The sequence below is a fragment of the Hydractinia symbiolongicarpus genome, chromosome 14 (genome assembly GCF_029227915.1).
Source record: "Hydractinia symbiolongicarpus strain clone_291-10 chromosome 14, HSymV2.1, whole genome shotgun sequence".
In the NCBI taxonomy this organism is placed as follows: Eukaryota; Metazoa; Cnidaria; class Hydrozoa; order Anthoathecata; family Hydractiniidae; genus Hydractinia; species Hydractinia symbiolongicarpus.
In genome coordinates, this window is record NC_079888.1 from 4829347 (window position 1) to 4849376 (window position 20030).

General features: G+C 33.1%; 1 protein-coding gene across 1 annotated transcript; it reads left to right on the forward strand.

Moving 5' to 3' along the window:
• Positions 1-1272: 1272 nt before the first annotated feature.
• LOC130625691 (regulator of nonsense transcripts 2-like) lies at positions 1273-17346 on the forward strand. The gene is made up of 35 exons (XM_057440794.1): positions 1273-1802; positions 1964-2063; positions 2757-2822; positions 2899-2983; positions 3056-3132; positions 3943-4053; positions 4411-4539; positions 4639-4773; positions 4863-4948; positions 5652-5694; positions 5894-6025; positions 6216-6308; positions 6457-6496; positions 6760-6821; positions 6961-7047; positions 7406-7499; positions 8008-8085; positions 8341-8441; positions 8536-8621; positions 8909-9017; positions 9251-9308; positions 9408-9463; positions 10050-10166; positions 10638-10739; positions 11277-11402; positions 11863-11964; positions 12558-12617; positions 13130-13268; positions 13774-13910; positions 14227-14410; positions 14674-14927; positions 15190-15346; positions 15747-15989; positions 16434-16572; positions 17055-17346. Exons 1-35 carry the CDS (start codon positions 1693-1695, stop codon positions 17059-17061), a joined length of 3705 nt encoding a protein of 1234 aa, XP_057296777.1. The 5' UTR covers positions 1273-1692; the 3' UTR covers positions 17062-17346.
• Positions 17347-20030: the final 2684 nt, after the last annotated feature.

Below are 20030 nucleotides of genomic sequence, written 5' to 3' on the forward strand. Positions count from 1 at the left end.
AATACGGGTTTTTTTAACGCAGTTATCGATGCTTCTAAATTTTTCTGTGTTTAGGGGTGCTGATAGAATAACCCTCCAGACAAATTGATGACCTGTATTGTTGAGCAAGTGTTTTTGCTTGTTCTGAATCTTTTTTAATGTCGTTATGCTCATTATACCGTGTTATAACATTTCTTTTTGTCTCTTCAATATAAGTTGCTGTACAAGAGCACACTCTGTATATTTTACATGATGAATAGGGATTTCGTTCTTCAAGCGTTATTTAGTGTTTCAGGTTCTACATCATCAAAGTTTAATCCACTTAGGCAGGTGACAATGACAAAAATGCAATTTTTTTAAGTACATTTTTCTGCAGGCTTATTGTCTAGTATACTTTTTTAAAAAACATTCCTTTTTAAAAGAGAAGAAATGTTTAATTTAACCACTGGTGAGAAAAACAGCATACTAATTATTAAACACTCATAATTTAATTTACCCCCAAGTAATATGAAATTAAATGCGCCAGTTGAAGCTCGATGTAAATGTTAATTGTTTATTCGCTTTTAGTTTTTATGTTATACAATTTATGCTTTGTTGAACGTGTTAGGCATGATTAGTTGCTGGTCAATTTGACCATTCTTTATTTTTGTGTCCTGAAAATCAATTGTCAAATTATGGTGGTCATTATTGACCATTGAACAGTTGTTACATCTGTTAAATGTCGGTCAAGCAAGAACTAAGTGCTAAAAGAATGGGCCAGAAATTATTCTGAAAAAGTTGGGAGAATTAAAACAGAATTTTTATTAGTGCTATGATTTTTTTAGGAAGCAGCTTTATAATTGTTTTCTTCTGGTTAGTGCTATTTTTTTTATTCAAGCACTTTTCTTTGTTTACACTTTGCAGTCTTGTCATTCTAACACGTACAATCGCATTCGCAGGTCTCCACACACACCTAAAACTAAGTTAGGCATGAGGTTTTCAGGTATTAATTGTATGCGTAAAATCCAAAATTGCTTGTGCAAGGTTTATTTTTTTTAAAGTAATTTATAACAAAAAAAAACTGCCTAAATTGTAGCTACGTAGTAAGATTATCTTTCACTGAAACAGTATAGTACAAGTGGAAAACAAGACAGTTATTGTCGTAACACCCTCCTTCGTTATGATTATTATATATGATGGTGAGAGTATGGTAGCTACAATTTAATACTGCAAGACTATTGTTCAAATAGTTGTCTTAAAAGAATTAAAAAAAAAACGAAGGCATAATACGCTTGTTGCCTCTTCAGTTATAAAACTATTACATGCTTTCTTCTTGATGTTGATAAAAATTCACTATGTGAAATTTAATATTGCAAGACTGTTGTTAAAAAGACCAGTATTATGAAAAAAATTCATGCAAATAAAGGCAAAAACGCAAGTTTATTCTGTACAACTTTCAAAACAACACAAGACTACATAATCTTTGAAAACAATTTTTTGAGCATGCAAGTATTTTATTTTTCATCTTCACAGCCAAAATTACAAACTGCATTAGTTTAGGTTTTATTTTACAACTACTTGTCTATTTGATCTTTTGTAGTTTTAATACTTTTTTTGAACCTGTGCTTTTTTGTATTTTGCTCCATATAACTTCCTTTTGGCTAATTTTTATCTTTTATAAATCAGTTATATTATCTATGTAATTCTACTCAAACATTATATTATAAAGGTGAAATGGTAAAAGATGATTACAACAAGCAAGGTGGAAAAGGAAATGAAAGATCGCACAGATATAGTGTTGAGCGAAAAACGAAAAATGCTTTTGGGAAAACCAGTAACTCTGAGTATGTCTTTGTTTTAAATAAATTATTAAGTATACAAATTTAGTATACACCTATTTCAGATCTTGGGTTTCCAAATTATTTTATTATTAACCAACAAATTGGAGAATATATACCAGACAATCAGCAAACAAATGTTTACATATTTCCATCTTTTGATTCAGTGAGAGTAAAGGCAACAAAGGGGAACTAGACGAAACAAAAAACAAGGAAGGTGAAAAACCTAAAGATGTGGAAGAAAAGCCAGTTGAAGACAAACAGCAGGTGTTTATTCTTCTTCTCTGATTATCACTATAGTCTCTTATAATCAAGCATCTGAACAAGTCAAAAGCTGTAGATCACAGAGAAGGATTTTGCTGTTGCTGAATTGAAGAACAACAAAAAGTTTTAGGAACTTTTTAATTATTCATGGTTACAAAAAGTAACAACGAGCCCAGGGTCTTAACAATTTCTGCAACAAAAGCAATATAATAATACAACAAGCAAGGAAACCTTATGCTAATAACACATTTTTCATTCCACAAGACATTTTTTTAGAAAAATCTATCAATGCATTTTCGAGGTGAAGCTTCAGTTGCCTTGTGTCATTATATATAGCTAAAAAAAGATGAATTAAATTTGAAACCTACAGCACCATACAAATTTGTTTTTGTGTTAGTGTGCACATAAAGCTGTGAGTATAATAAATGTTGCCGCATGAATTAGAATTTTTTAGTATTATCGGAACTTTTTATGTAAGAGCAGCAATATATTTTCATATTAACACTAATATAGTCTACGTTTGAGAGCACATGCCAAAACATTAAAAGTAAACCAAATAAAGATTTTAAGGACCAGCATAAAAAACAAAGTTTTACGACTTATTATAAAATTGTGTTGTTTTTATGGTTCCAGACCTCTTAAATGTTAAAATAGTTTCACTCGTAGCATCACATTACAATACCTGCCTTTATTTAGGACGAATCAGAGAAGGAAAATAATAATGAAGAGGAAATGGAAAATATACGATTGGAGGAAGAAAAGGTAAACATTTCATTTTTCGTTTTTGTCTCAACACAATTCTTTGTGATTTTAAGATATTGCCAATCCCTTTTTACAGAAATTAGCAAGTGACACTAAATCAACTGCTGAAGAGAGGATAAACAATCGTATGGACCTCCGAAAGAAAAACACGGATGCTCCACGTAAATCTTAATACAGTATTTATCTCCAATAAAATTCTTTATTTTGAATGCTATTTTATATTGATTTAATAGAAAACAGACCAGCAGAAGGATTCTTCAAGCAACTAGAATCATCAATGAAAAAGAATACAGCATTTGTTAAAAAACTGGTAAGAAAACAGTTTTCTTGAGCTGCCATAGCTGGTTTTTTAACCTGCCATAGTTCTCCCTTCTGCTTTAAAAATTGGAGGAGCGATCATGTTAATGGAATTTAGTTGAAGATATCAGATCTTCTCTCTCAAACTTTTTCTTTGTTTATTTCTTGAGTCAAGAGTTGAGGACATATTGAAGGATGGTGTAGTAGTATCATCACCAAAAAAGTTATTTTTCCCATTTATTTACAGTTTTTAACGAAGTATACATTATAAATTCCTTCTTTTTTAAAAAAACTCTTTCCATTTCAAGATATTCACATTTAAAGTTTTTGACATTAATTAATTCTTCTGTAAAAATTTGCTTAAAAAGTGTTAGCCCGACAGAAACAATTAATATTGTTTTGTGTGATTTGGACTTGTTAAATGATATGGATTCAAACTGTATGTAACAATGTATGAGGGGTACAGAAACAAAATGAAAAGAATTAAGAAAAAAATTGAATATACCACTACTTTACTCATACTAAGTCCCTTGAATTTTTTTTAATGTAACTCTGCCTTTGGTTGTTAGTTTATCATCATAAAATTTTAAAAATAAATTCATGTGACAAATACAATGCATTTGGATTCACACATTGGGAATTACAACTGCTAATTCAAGCCTGGTATTAAAAATCCCATTAAGATACCGTGACAAATTTTAGATATCTAAAAGCTTTTTTTTACTTCCATGGTCATAGAAAAAGGGCCTTTTACATATCAAGAATTTCGGCTAGCATATTGTCTCAGAGAAATAACTGCATGTTTATTACTGGGTCTGTTTAGCGATCAATTAATGAACAACAAAGAGAGTCATTAATTGCCGAATTCAATGCCTTGAACTTGAGTAAGTTTATCCAAGAAGCTGTAACATCAATTGTTGAAGCAAAACTAAAGGTATATATATTTATTTTTTATAAAGTTGGAAACATATTTTGTAACTTCTTTAAAAAAAACTTGTAAGAAGTTTTTGTAAATTTTTGTAAGAAATTTTTCTGCTTTTAATGTCTCATCTGTATAATGTTATGCTGTATTTTATCTCCATCGTCCTTTGAAATTAAAGAAAACACTTTGTTTTCTTTGATTAAACTCTTGTTATGATAAAATAGTGTATTTCGTAAAAGAAAAATGTTAACTCCTTAAAAGTGGCAGGATGTTATAATTATTATGAGTAGTATGTAACTTAATGGAATATTTAGTTCCTTGTTTTTTTTTTCATTTTCTGTCTATTTATCTATCTTTTTTTTGTTTTAGGTTGCTGATGTCAGCGCTGCAGCATATATTTGTTCATTATTTCATCAACGTTATGCTGACTTCACCAGCCTTTTTAAGCGCTCATTTATAAAACTTTTTGATGTTATTAATTGTAAGGAAGAAGAAAAGGTACAATGAAGCTTTTCCAAAAAACATTTACAATTTTTTTTCTGCAACTCAGTGTTTGGTATATTTTAACCTTTATTTGTACTTCCAAATAAATTCTAGGCAGGTAACATATCACGCTTGCGCACTGCATTAAGATTACTTGGTGAGCTTGTCCTTGATGGTTTTTACAATTCGCTTGATGAAGGTGTTCAAATTCTTCTCAACACAATACAAGCTGTTGTCACAGCGGACAAAGTATGTAGTTTTACGTACAAAATTAGTTATAGTCTTTATATTTAAATGTTATCATATGTTTTTTTATTACTATTTGTTACCTTTTGTAGAACTCATTTACATACGCTCCAATCATATTAACAACCGTTAGACATTGTGGTGAAGATTTGGCAGGGATTGTCCCACGAAAATATAGGTCTGTATTCAATTTTTTAATGAATGTAAGTTGAAACTCTATCATGCCTCAGCATTCACCTTTTGGCAATTGCCCACTGCCAACGTGAATTTGAAAGACTTGTATTTGTGTTTTATTTGGAAAGAATCTCTAAAAAAATCGAATTACTCTTAAAACAATTAAATGATATAATAGCAAGGAAATAGATAGATAGATGGATGTGCATATTTTACATGACTAGCCTCACAAATGGCTTAGATGGAGAGTCCTAGAGCGTTTAATGCTCATTTTGAGCTACGCAAACCCAATTAGGGCCCGCAATCTACATCTACTAGACAACTTCCAGCAACATCCAACGGCCCATACAGTGAGCCATCCCCTCAATTTCCCATACATAGCTTGGATTAGCCCCTGGGTTTGGTAACATTCACTCGCCCATGTTGAATCGCCATGTTGAAATACGTTTGGTATCAGCAAATGCAAATCAAACAGATCAAACAGAGACAGAAAAAATGATTAACTAATCTTTTTAACAAATATGTATCTTTTTTTTAAAAGAAGATACATATTAACATTGTGTTCACTTGCGTATTTTTTCAGATCAGAACATTTGACAAGAGCTGACAAAAAAAAAGAAGTCATATTGTTAAGGGAGTGTAAAAATTCTGTTTGTAAAGGTCAAATCCTCTGTGTTCACTTAACAAAGACGCATTTTGTATTTCAGATGCTGGAAAGATAAATTAAACATAGACATTCCCATGCTTAAAGTAAGCTTTCTTAATGAATTGAATACCCAACTTTGTGTTCATATGTCACATTGATTTTGTCAGTAATTTTCATTTTGTTTTGTTTTCACAAGCATTTTGCAGTTGCCAGCCAATTTTTATTGACAAGGCTGATGATGAATAATTAAATTATTTTTTTTACTAAAAGTTCAATTTTTTTTTGTATTGTTCCATTATGCAGGTACTCACCCCAGACCAACAGTCTATGTTTTTATGCTTGTTTAAAGAGTACTACGAAAGCATGGCACAATATATTGTAAATATGCATAAAGATTTACAAAACAGAGACCGTCAAAATCGACAAACCATAGGAGTAAGTACATATTTTTTTTTCTTTTGCAAGGTATAGCAGGTATAGCATATATATTTTCCATTTCCCTTTTTTGTTTTGTTTTAAACGCCTTTTTCTTAATAACGCCCCTCTCTAATAAACGTCCCCCTTAAAATCAGGGCGTTTATTGGAGAAAATATGGCAGTGGACTTAATGTTTTGCTAATGTTTAGTTAAAAGGTGAATTACCAGTAGAACGCAAAGAAGCTTTTGAGAAAGCTCAAAAAGTTTTCGATAAACTTTTATCTTCTACTACATCTTTAGCTGTAAGTTACAAAGAAATTTATTCAATTTTTATAAAATGCTTGTTTTTATAATAATTTTTGTATTCATTGTTATTGTTGTTATTCAATACCAGGTCTTTTGATATCGTACATCTGCCATACAAATAAATTTTAATATGTTTTGGTGTAGGAACTGCTTGATGAAGATATGCCTGACTTGCCAGAAGATCGTAAGTCTTGTATTACTTTAAGTAAAAAATGTGTTTATTTTGTTTCCTTGTCGATACAAATAGCGTGAAATATCAGTTCCTGTGAAAGTTGGGCTGTGGTTCAGCCAAAATAACTGCTTAACTGCCATGACAGAGAGAAGTTGTTGCATCATGTATACATTATGTGGTTCAGCCAAAATAACTGCTTAACTGCCACGACAGAGAGAAGTTGTTGCATCATGTATACATTATGCTGTTTCATTATCTATCTCTACTGCTTTTAGAACTGGAAGAAAGAGAAGAACTTGGGACTGTCAATATTTTTACACCAGTTAGAGGTGTTGAGGTAAATTTGACCCTTATGTATAACGTATTGACCCAGTGTTTGCAGATATTTAATTCTTATTTATTGTTGCAGGACACAGTGTTATTGTAGCTCTACAAAGTCTTATGTTGATGGGAAAACTTATCTTTTTATATTTCAGTATGATTCTGAAAACGGACTATGGGAAGATGAAGATACAAGAACATTTTACGAGAACGTGAAAGATTTGAAAGTATTGGTACCTCAGGTATTTAGATTCATTGTTTGGTCGTCATAAGATGCAAAAGATGTTATATATATCATTGTGGTGACCACTTGCTCAGGGATAGTAAAGTGAAATTTGACAATAGAAATAAAACAAATAAGAAAACCGTCTTTTTTTTACCATGTAGCTACCAGTATTAAAGCGACCAAAGCTAAATATTGAAATTGAAATAAGACAAACAAGGGAATATCATGATTATTTCACCTTACTCTGAATAGTTTATTTTCAAAAATTGTGTTGCATGTTTTTAAACTGAATTTTCTTAACCTATTTCTTACGTGTGCTTAAAAATATTTTAACAAAGTATTTAATCTTAAAACCATTTATGTTTTCTTTTAAGATTCTGTTTAAAGAGACACCAACATCATCGAATCAAAAGAAAAATCAAAAGCATGACAAAAAGAAAACAAAGGAAAGAAAACTTCGAGTAGATTGTAAGTTTGTAAACACGCTAGGTGCAACCCTCCGAATTTAGTAAAAAGTATTGTGATGGAAAATTTAACTGTGTGTTGTATATAATTCCTTCTCCTCTGTGACAGTTAACACGAATTTTCTATTATGACATTTTGAAATTGAAAAAAGCCAGGACTAGCTTTGCGGCTTAGAACCTCCTTTACTGAAGTTATTTTAAGTTTAATGTAATGCGAAAATGAAAAAGTTACATTCAGTTATTGTAAAAAAAATTTCTGGACAACTTAGGAATCAAAAAACAAACCAAAAAGCCTGCTGACAAAACACGACATCAGCAACTTTTTTGTAACAAATACTCAAGGATGTCATAGAATATGGTTGGGCATTTAAATTTTGAAAGTTGATAATTACAAAGTAAATCCAGATGCTTTGGTGGTAAAATTTCCACAGTCATTTAAGTTATGGTAAGCAATTATTTAAGGATGATTTGATTGATTTTTTTACTTACTTATCAATGTTACTATTTTTTAGTAAATGTTGATGATTCTATGGATTACAATGACTACGAAGAACTTGACGATAATTATGAACAGGAAATTGTTGGTGATGGTAAGATTATTTCTAATGGAGACACAATATATTGTACAACACTTACAACAGTCCAGAAGATTATTTACAGATTTGTGTTATCCTTATTAATTTGTTTTGATTTCAAAACGTACACTGTCTTCATGTTGTTACAATTAGCCAGAGTTTTGTTCTGTCATTTAGACATAAGACACTAGCTTGAAAATTTCACATCAATAAATTGATGCATAAATTCTCCTTGTTTCTGTTTTATCCCTTTTTTCTTTTAATATTTAGATGGAGACGACGATGAGCCTGTTGTTGTTGGCATGGCAGCAGTAGCAGAAGCGTACTTTCAGAAGCTACCTACATGTGTTAATCGGGACTTTATTGACCAAGTAAATATATTGAAAACCATTTTTTTTAAAACCATTTTATTTAAAAAAAACTGCCCTCAGTCAAACCTTATTAATGTGTTGTTTGCTTACTTAGGCTGCAGAGGAGTTTATAATGAAACTAAACACTAAAGGAAATCGTAAAAAATTAGTTCGTACTTTGTTTACAGTCAATAGAGTAAGGTAAGCCAGTGAAGATGCATATTTTGTAACTTTAGAGTTTTTGTGGCTCCTTGTTGCGAAAATGAGATCATTTGAAATAATCCAATCATTAAATGAAAACAGGTTGTTATTTGTGAAAATATTTGAAAAAAGTGTTTTCCTAAACACATTGTTAAGTCCTCTAATAAGAAACTTTCCTCTTTTGAATTGTACCACCACCAAATGTCCTTCACATCTTTCTCCATCCTCATAAGGTAAAAAACATAAGTATTGGAGCTTGATTAAAAATTTGTTGATTGTTTATTTAGGCTAGATCTACTCCCCTTCTATGCAAGACTTGTCTCTACACTTTCGCCTTGTTTACCTGATATTGCTACAGATTTAGTGTGGTTGTTAAAGGGAAGTTTCCGTTCACATGTAAGTTTTTGTTGGTATTTTGAAAATGGTCTAAGAACTAAGGTTCCTGTAATAATCTTACCAAAATAAAAATTATTAGTTTTGATTTGCTAAGACCTGTATAGGTCAAGAATTCTGTTTCATTTTGTATAAATTTCAGTCATTCATTTAATGCATTCTTGTTTTTAATTATTAAGAACGACCCCCACTTTACTTCCTGCTGGTAATATTTATTGTAACCGGTTTTTTTTCAGTTACGAAAGAAAGATCAAATGCATACAGAATCAAAAGTGAAGACAGTCAGATTTATAGGTAATAAACACATGGACCTAAATAAAATATGTTGCAATTATGTATCAATTATTACATTCAAAGTGCGCTTGTATAAATTCTCTAGATCATGTGTTTTAGGTGAATTGACAAAGTTTAAAGTTTGCCCAAAGGCAGAAGCACTTTATTGTTTAAAGGTATCTTGAAAATTTATTTGATTAAAATTGTGTAATGAACAGTCTGTAAAATCCATGTTACCATGATAATTGGAATATTACAGTAATATTACAGTATATTGTGTTTTACACTTACGAGCACAGTGTAAACATACCATTAGTTAAATTTGGTAGCCATGAAAAATTTTGGATGCTTTCATAATTGAAATCAAAATACAGGAAAATATCCTTTCACTCTCTTTGTGTTATCTGGTTTGTGAAAATAAAAGATTTTTTCATTACAAAAAATATTATTGAAAGGTTGTAAGTGTAACCCCACCCAATAACACTTTTAACTAGCGTTGTCAGTCCATTTTGAGACGCAATAAACTGACTTGGGTGAAAAGCCAGCCTACTTAAATGTAGTTGCAGTTGGAGGGGAGGAAAAGCCAGCCTACAACCTAGAATCTCCAATGAAGTTTAGCTTACCTTTTATGCTGCTGCTATCTGTGGTATGCGTTCACCGAATCATAATTGTAATCAGAAAACATGAATTACACATTAAACTGTTTCTTTTGCTATCCTACATGCTGAATCTAAACTGCTTTATCAGAGTGATTATATTTAGCTGCTACTGGACAATTTTACTCATCACAATATTGACATGGCATGTAATTTATTGGAAACATGTGGTAGATTTCTTTACCGTTCACCAGAATCCTATCCACGGATGTCAGCTCTTCTTGTAAGTTACCGTAAAATTAATTTCATACTGTAGTAGGGTGCAATATGCCAAATAGCTACATGTTGAGTTTAATACAGCAATGTTATAGAATTGTTGCCAGTGCTAGTCACATGTTTCTTACTCGTATGTTTTTATCTAGCCACCACTTTCTCTTCTTTGAAGGAGCTTAAATGGGCATATGAAGTGACCATATTTTAAGTATAGATGTTACAGCAACGGAACATTTTTTCTTTTACATTATGAACTCTACTGTGAAAAAGACTCTATTTGTTGAAGTTATGTGGCTGTTTGACATTACTACCGTCACTGCACCCTTAACAAGGTCTAAAAAATTTGAGGAAATTTTTTTTGAGAAATCTACGATCTGTTAGGACATTATCAAGGGCTTCACATTGGGTATTCTTTGTTGCTTAACCAAAAGAGATTGGCTGTCATTAAATGTTTAAAGCCTGTTTTAATTTCCTTTCGCAGGAACAAATGATGAGGAAGAAGTCTGTTCAAGCTTTCGATAGCCGCTATTCAACCATGATTGAAAATGCTTTTTATTATTGCAACCCACCAGAACGTCAAAAGGTAACATATTGTATTTTTGCAACGTTTTATCGTATTTTCGCAACCTCATATCGTATTTTTGTCACGTCATATCGTATTTTCGCAACGTCATATCATCTTATTATTTTTCACACTGGTCTAACTGTACTGTAAATAGTCGGAAAAGGTTTTTTATGACAAAACTTAAACAAATGCGATCAATTTCAGCAATATGTTTTTAAAAATGCAATCTGTTGCTTTATTTCGAAATTAACAACAAACTTTTTTGTTAGTATCAAAATAAAATAATCATTTTCTGTCTAGAATCTAGAACCAAAACTCCTAAAAAAGATTTTTTCATTCACGAAACCCTGTATTAAATTTTTCACGATCTTTTTTACCCTACATTTATATGTTGTAGTTAATGTGGAGTCATACCGTGTTAGGCCTACTGCTTGTAAGGTGTAAAACAATGTCAGGAAGAAAGAGTATTTCCACGGAGTTTCTGAATGTAAATACATGTCTTAACAAAGATATGCAGACTCTTAAATGTTGTTCTTAAAATGACTCTTCTTTTAGGTTCAAAAAAAAGTCCGACCTCCCATTCACGAGTATATTCGAAAGCTTCTTTATAAAGATTTGACAAAAACGACTACAGAGAAAGTTCTCCGTCAAATTCGTAAGCTGCCATGGAATGATGAAAAGGTGAGTGATGTGCTCGGTATTTTAAATGGTGGCCATGCTTCAATCCTGGTCAAAATATGGGAAATATAAAAATAATTCCGTATTCAACATTGGGTATAGCTGGACAAGTGCTTTACGGTTGCACAAGCCCTATATGGTTGTCTACGATAGATACACAGCAGTTAAAATCTGTCCGCATTACAAAATAATTTACTCCAGTGCTCATGGTCAATTAACAACTTTTGAGCTTTATGAGATCTAAGGTATTAAAGTCGTTGCAAATTATTAAAAAATGAACTTTGGCAGTTTAAATGCGTGAATCTTATATAAAAATTGGCCCATATAATTACTTGTTGGGCAAACTTCAAAATTCATCGTCTTTTCTCATCATATTTCGCCAGAATTGTAGGTTAATAGCTAACCTGAATAATCAGGGATATACCAGTCTTTTTTAATTTAACAGTGTTTCTCTTATACTCAGGCTAGAGACTACGTGGTCAAATGTATGACTCATGTTTGGAATGTCAAGTTTAATAATATCAGATGTTTAGCTAATATGTTGTCTGGACTGGCTGAATATCATGTATGTACTAGTTTGTTTTTATTTTTACCATGTGTAACCAAGCTTTTTACTCTTACTTTAAGTACTGTTCACACTATTGTTCCAGTATGTCAATTTAAGTATTGTTCACACTATTGTTCCAATATGTCAATTTAAGCACTGTTCACACTATTGTTCCAATATGTCAATTTAAGCACTGTTCACACTGTTGCTCTAATATGTCAATTTAAGCACTGTTCATATTGTTCCAATATGTCAATTTAAGCACTGTTCACACTATTGTTCCAATATGTCAATTTAAGCACTGTTCACCCTATTATTCCAATATGTCAATTTAAGCAATGTTCACACTATTGTTCCAATATGTCAATTTAAGCACTGTTCACACTATTGTTCCAATATGTCAATTTAAGCATTACTCAACCAATACTATAGCAGGAAATCTGCAAAATGTTGAGATTGTAAACAAGCTCCTTGTTGAATCTATAATCAGTGATATGTGTATGGGTGTTCTAAGCAGCTTCCGTGTTTCTTCTGTCTGGTCAAGATACTAAGTTTAATCTGCTGAAATGAAACAATAAGTGTCAGTCTTTTCATCATATACTGTTTTTTAGGATGACGTAGCTGTCCATGTGATTGATGGAGTGTTAGAAAATATACGTCTTGGAATGGAGGTAAAAATTTACACTTTTATTTTTAGGGTGTTCTTAGCCGCATCTCCCAATGTCATAGATCTGAGCATGCGCATTATATTTTTTACCTGGCCACAAGGTCTGTAATTAGGCTGTTTTAGAAGTTGGGAAAGTCAGGTTTCACAACAGAATAAAACAAACCTGGATAACTCAGGTTTTGAAAGAGAAGGTTAAGAATACCTATTATATATATCAGGAAAAGTAGAAATTCAAGGCAAACGCAATGAAACTTTCACGTCACTTTTGCTTTTTAGTATTTACAGTTCGTACTAATTTGTTTTATTCCAGTCATAAAAGTTTTCTTGTTATCATTTTAGCCATGTCTGGCAGGTTTTCTTACGGAGGCAAAAATGAGAAAGTTTATATTTTAACCCCGTTTTTGTTTTTATAGTTTTATAGTTTGCGATTACTACAAAACATTCCATTGAATAACAAAGGAGTTCTCAACTCATTTTATGAATACCTTTTCACAGTTTTTGTTCGCTTCGTTATAGACCAACATATTTCGCGACAACCAACGTCGCCTGAGCAGTATCAAATATCTTGGTGAGATGTACAACTATCAGCTCATCGACAGCGATATCATCTTTCAAAATTTATACCTGCTTATAACATTTGGTGGAAGTCTCGAAAGTAAGCTCAGTTTGTTTGTGCGATATAGTTAAAGCTTATTATTTTTTCTCTTAATTTCAATACCCGTATTCTGTGTGTGTGTTTGCGCGCGCAAGAAAGGAGCCGTGCTACGGGCACACGAAATAGCGAGAAAGTTAAAGAACAGACAATCCAGTGGATATTAATTATTTTTTCTACCTAGTGGACGTACTTATGCCATTTGATTGGCTGGATTTAGACCTATCTTGACGGACTGATTAGTTTCATATGGGATGGTTCATTGTACCTGTTTTCTTGTTTACTCTTGATGCTTAAATATGAAAGTCAAAAAAATCCCTTGATCATGAGAAAAAAGAAAATGAATTTTAGGCGTCATACCAAAATGAAACAGTTACTCAATGCTTTATGTTAATCTTCTCACGCCTCAGTAAAATAATGCATAGTGTTATAATAATCTGAAAGGCTTTGTGTACGTTAGAATTTAAAGTTACTTTTCATTTAAAGTTATTTTTTCTGTTACTTCTAGTGAGTTTGTCCACGCTTGACCCTCCGGAGCATTTGTTTCGTATTCGTTTGGTGTGCACAGTACTCGAAACTTGTGGTCAGTACTTTGATCGCGGTACATCCAAGAAAAAGTTGGATTGTTTTTTGGTCTATTTCCAGGTAATTCGAAAATTGATAAGCAATTATGTACGTTGCAAATTTATTCTCATTTTTGCCAGATTTAACAAAAAGTTTTTTTCGAGTAGTCCTACACCTTTTTTTGATTTGTTTTGACGGTTCACTTTACACCTTCCTGTTAAACTCCTCCACTTGCTCGATGGTATTTTGTGTAAGTCACTAAAGTCAAAAGTAAAAGAATTTAGCACTCTCTTATGTGAAGTAATATTCCTACCTCAAACGTGAACAAATATCCGAAACACTTCATGAAAAATTTAGGGAAACATGCTAACGAGCTGTCTCTGTGTTACCATTTTAGTGCTACATATGGCAGAAAAAGGAGAGTGGTTACTGGAACGACCAATTACCCTTCCCCAGAGATGTTGACTACATGATAGTTGATAGCATAGAGGGGTTGAGACCGAAATTGAATTTTTACACATCACTAGAAGAAGCAAACGCTGCTGTTGTTGAGTTGAACAAAGAATACGAAGATAAAATTAGTATGTTGTATTTGCTAATGTTCACGCCCTTCTGCGCGGTATTTGTCGTGACTTACGCCTTTTGTTTTTCTTATTTTGTGAAGACACCTTAACTTTGATAAAGCTGTTCCTCCTATTAAAGGGAATGGTATGATGCAGTGCACCTGTTGCAAAAATCAGATTTCTAAAATTTCAAAATTAAAAGAGACTTATAAATTCCTTTAATGTTTTTTTGAAGCAGAAATTAAAGGATAACCTAACATACATTACATTTTTTATTCCAGAGGCATTGGCTGTTGTAAATGATGAAAGTGAATCTGCTGAACTAAACAACTCAGTGCACTCAAATTCAAGCCTACCTTCAAGTCCTTATGCGGAATCCCCTATAGCGCGTTCTCCTGGAGTTCATTCCCAGTCTTCTCAGGATGAAGAAGAAATAGTGTCTGGTATTGAGTCTGGGAACGAAGATGATGAAGGTGGCAATGAACTTCAAAATGGAGAACAGGAAGATATGTTTCTTATGGAGAATGAAGACGAGGTGGGGAAGTTATTTTTGTAGCACCCAACAACGCCCCGTATTATCCACCCTTTTAAGTCCGCTTGGCGTTATTCGTCTGCTTGCGTGTCTGCCGGCCTTGCCTGCCCGCCTGTAGAATCCCTATTTAACCAAGTAATTAAGTCTGCGGAATGTAATAAAATAGCAGATGGCGGAAATAAAGAGAAAAACAATTGGCCTCACAAAATTGAAATTGTGATTACTTCAGTTCTCCGACAAATAAATAAACACCACCTTATTTTAGGTACATTTACGTGAAACACCAAAATATGTTGATTGCCATGAAGATGATATTTTCCGGAAAGATTTTGATCGCATAATGGGCGATAGCATCACGGAACGGTTGCATGACAATATGAAAATACCCAACGTTGATATTGCTATTCCGATGAATCTAAAAGGTAGGGTTGTTGTTGTTTTTGTTTAAATGTCAACTTGGTTTGTCTGTGCTTGAACTTTTTTACGGTTGGTTGGATGTTTGTTTTATGTTTGATTAGGCATTCATTTATTTATTTGTTTCTTTTGTTTGTTTGTTTATTTATTTTCTCCATTTTGGTCTTTTTTGTGTGCTTGTTTTATTTGTTAATGTTTTATTTGTTAAAAAGCGTGTCGTATTCGGTATTTTTCTCAAAATAAACTAAACAAAAAAATTATTCGACCGTCATGATAATTGGAAAATTCTTCTGATAAAAGAAGCACATCCTATCAAACAAATAAAACCAGTGTTAGACCATGGACTAATGGCGTCCAAAGAGCCATCATTATTTTAGTTGTACTTTAAAACTAAACGTTTTGTTGTAGGTAAACAAAAGAAGAAGAACAATACGAACGACACAAACGACTCGAACGACAACAACAGTGTTAACTTCGTGCTCATGATGAAGAAGAACAACAAACAAGTGCTGCGAGATTTGCAAATCCCTGTCACGTCAGACCTTGCTGCTAACATCCGAAACAAACAGTTAGCAGAACGAGCAGAACACGAAGAAATGAAACGACTTGTGCTTGATTATAACCAACGTCAAGAAGAAGAGTCGTATAACGGTAAGATGCTTACGTCAGCGGTTAGGAATACCTTTAGACCCATTATATAAGCTGTCTCTTGACGAGCCAAGCTTGAGATATTTACTTAGTTTGGGTCAACACAGCTTATAAAACCATTATCTATATATCCGTGTCTAAACAAGCTGTGTCGCACACACACCCCTTAGCACAGCTTGACTGAATGTATAAAACTTAATACTGAGCCAGTTAGTGCTGAAGTATGCACATAACAATGTAAAACTGCTTATTTAACAAAAAATTGTTACTAAATACAGCTTTTATCTTTAAAATTTTGAAAGCCTGATGAATATTTGATGAGTTCGCTTCGGCACGGCGCCGCTTATATCTAGCGGCTTTAGGCAACAAACCCTGGGGACGAGGATGGTCGCAAACTTTAAATAAACGTAAGACTAGAGTAATTGAAGTTCACAGTATTTTCTTTAGAGTTGATGTCGCAGTTTCGAACTCCGAAGAGAGGTGGTGGACATTATCGTCAACAATCCTCTGGAAATAAAAACCAACGTGGAGGATCTCGATTAAGATCACGTGATGCAGAACAGCATCTGTTCAGTCCCTCTAACAGGCAAGTGTTGACGACTGCTTCCTTTTTCTTTCTCTCGCCTTTACTTAGGACATAAATTTTTTGCTATTCAAAAACAAAAGAAACATCATTTCTGTGCTTGGCGGAATTTTTCTGGGACAATGGTTTGAAACGTTTCAGTGACAAATAAAAAGAAATTTATGGACCGGTATTACAAAGCACAGGGCCGTAGGTGTGATACCTACGGCCTTTAAGGTAGAAGGGTTCTTTTCTTGTAATAATTGCAGACCGGAATCTTTAAAAAACGTGCTTATACATAAAAGATTTTTTCTTTTAAGGTACCTATGTCCTAGCCTTGTGCCGATTTTTATTAAAAAAAAGCCCCATACTTAAAACCATCGCAAATAAAAGTTCGCGAAAATTATTTTCTTGCCTTAACTTCGAATCGTAATAAGTAGCAGCCGATGTATGTATGGGGCCTGGGGCACGATGATCAGATTGTTTACTTCTTTTTGTTTCTTTAGACGCTAGATAGACATATCCTCAGAAGTTTCCAAGATTCAGTGAGAATTTTCAACGTTCCTGTTTGCCAATTTCCTTATATGGTGTTTTAGTTGCCATGTTACTAGCAACCGCAAGAAGTTGATTGGTTGCGAAAGAAGTCATGATAAATTCACTTTTATGACGTAATGTAAAATCGAATGTTTACAAAAACTGTTACAAGTCTTTTTTTTTAGTAGTTTGTAGAAAGACAAATAATTTGATAGTATTATTTTGTGTGTATTTTTTGTTTGCTTGAAATAAATATGCGATAGAGCTTGTTCACATTTGTGTGCGCGAAAATAAGAAGTAATTGATTAAAGAAAAAAACACTTTTTTCGCTTAAACTAGAGGCGATAATTTGGAAAACTGTAGGAGACAAATATGATTTTATTCATAACATTGTAATGAACGGTTGGGAAGAAAACAAAAGGATTAGATTCTTTAAAAACTTAAATTGTACTTTTTCATGTTTGATTTTATTTGTATCTCTATTATAATAGCCGTATTTTGTCTGTCTCTGCGCAACATGGCGGAGCAAGTAGCGAGACATACGGAAAATCCCCCCGGCCCTGTAGCTTTATTTCGAATCCCCGGCAGACCCCGTTTTTTTACCGGCCTTGCTTTGCCGCTCATTGTAATAAACCAATCACGAGGCTCCATTTTCACTAATGACCAATCCAAGTGCTTCGCGGCTTCAACATGCCGACGGGAGGAAACATGCTACCCCTACGAAGGCCATTTTGGTTTGGAAGTGATGGTGTGAAGTTTGTAGGTTTCCTTTCAATCCTCCTTATTTCTTCTGACTACTTTTTATCCTATAGGATTATTTAGTTTGTTTTCACATGTTAAGGTGAATATTTCATCACGTTTTCTAGCTACGTATAAATCTTAAACAAACCAATTTTAAGTTTTTGGCTAGCTACAAAACGTACATTTTGAGGCAGCTAGCTATAGCTAGCTTTATTTATTCCTATACTTTTAAAGTTTTTATTGAGTTTAGTATATTATTATTTATTTTTATGTTGAAGTTGGGTCTACCTAGCTAGCTCCTCTTTTAGCTACATCCTGCTAAAAAGTGAAAGTAGCCAAATGCAGTTTGGCTGCAAGTGAAAGTAGCCAAATGCAGTTTGGCTGCAACACAATTCTTAACAATTCTTATGCTAAATGGAGTTCGCAGCGGCCACTTTTATTACTGATTTAAAAATTTATTATGCAAAATAAAATTGCTGAGTAATTTTTTAAACTGAACCGGGTAATGCCAGGCTGTTCACTGATTTCTTTTAAAACCAAAGCGATAAGGATTTTTGGAAAATGGTATTACCCCTATGCTCATGTATGACACGATTCACCTGTTAAGCGCTCAGTTAACGACGGGCTTTTTCCTGTGTTTTTATTTAAACCGTTGTGATAAATTTTATTTGGAAAATTTTATTACGCCTGTTACTCATGTATGACACAATTTACATGTTAAGTGCTCAGCCTGGTGTTAATGACGTGCTTTTTCCGTGTTTTTATTTAATCCGTTGTGATAAAGTTTTTTTACCTGCAATAAACATTCAACCTGGTGTTAACAACAGGGTGTTTTGTGTGTTTTTTATTTAAATTGAAGTTGCGATAAGTTTTTTTGGGAAAAGGCTATTATGGCTATAACGCATGTGTGACACCATTTACCTGTACTAAGTGCTCAGTCCGGTGTCATGATTAATTTGTTAAGGTTTACTGAAACGTACTCCGCAAAATAAAATAAAATTGACCAATTGTTTTTCCTATGACGGGGTAACGAATGGTTGTAAATTGTGTTTTTATTTTGGCTAAAGTTACAGTAGAGTTATATTTTCAAAAATACACTACAGCCGAAACACTATAGTGTTGTGTGCGCTTTACTTGATTAACGACATACTGCGTACCTGTACTAAAGCGCTCCACCTGACCGTGTAGTACAGTTTACGGCTCTTATTAAGCGCTCCACATAGTGATCAATGGCGGGTCACACCTTGACTTGTGGCTTACCCCGGCCTTTCGACGCCGGGTTTCCCGGCTAGTCTATATTATAATGCCCGTATACGTCTGTCTGTCACGCAAAATGGTAGCTTAGTTGCGCAATAAGAATAATTTGTTTTTACTTGCAAAAATAGCTTGTTTGCACTCGTTTTCTTTTCTCATAAAAAAACTGGCTCCGCGGCTCATGAACAAAACTATAGCACTGCATCAGCAACTAAAACTATTTTCTCATATATACAGTAGACGTCCGCTAATTCGAATGCCGGTTAATTCGAACTTTCCGTTATTTCGAACAAATTGCCAAGTCCCTTGAGTTTCTTTTAATAAAGTCGATTCGAACTCTGCTAATTCGAACATATCGTTAATTCGAACAATTTTTTAGTCCCAAGGCTACATTATGCTCGTTAATTAGAACTTTTGTGTATCGATAAATAAAATGTTATGGAAAAAATAAGAAAATGTTATCATTTTTTTCATTTTTATTGCAAATTAAATTGGCGTTTCCAGTAAAATGAAGTTTGCAAGGAATTTTGGAGGCATTGCCCATCACCAAGCATACAGCGTCAAAAGATTTTTATAAAAAGTTGTAGTAAAGATGTAATAAAGTCATATTAGCATAAAACCTTTAAAAGTTTATTAAAATTCTTGGTTTTTCTGAAATTCCGTTGATCCGAACATGCGTTAATTCGAACAAATAATTTAGTCCCTTGCGTGTTCGAATTAACGGATGTCTACTGTACACATAAATTCCGTAGTTTAAGACACATGAGCCTTCTCGACCCCAGAGATCTTTGAGATAAACCTGAGGTTATAATATCAAAAAGCTTTAGGGACGCTTTAAAGTTGTGTTTTTACTATCAATAACAAAACAAGAAAAACTCAGGCTGAAAAAGGATTGAAGATCAGAGCATCCAGCCTGTGCCAGGACATTTCACCAGTTCTTTATAATTATTTTT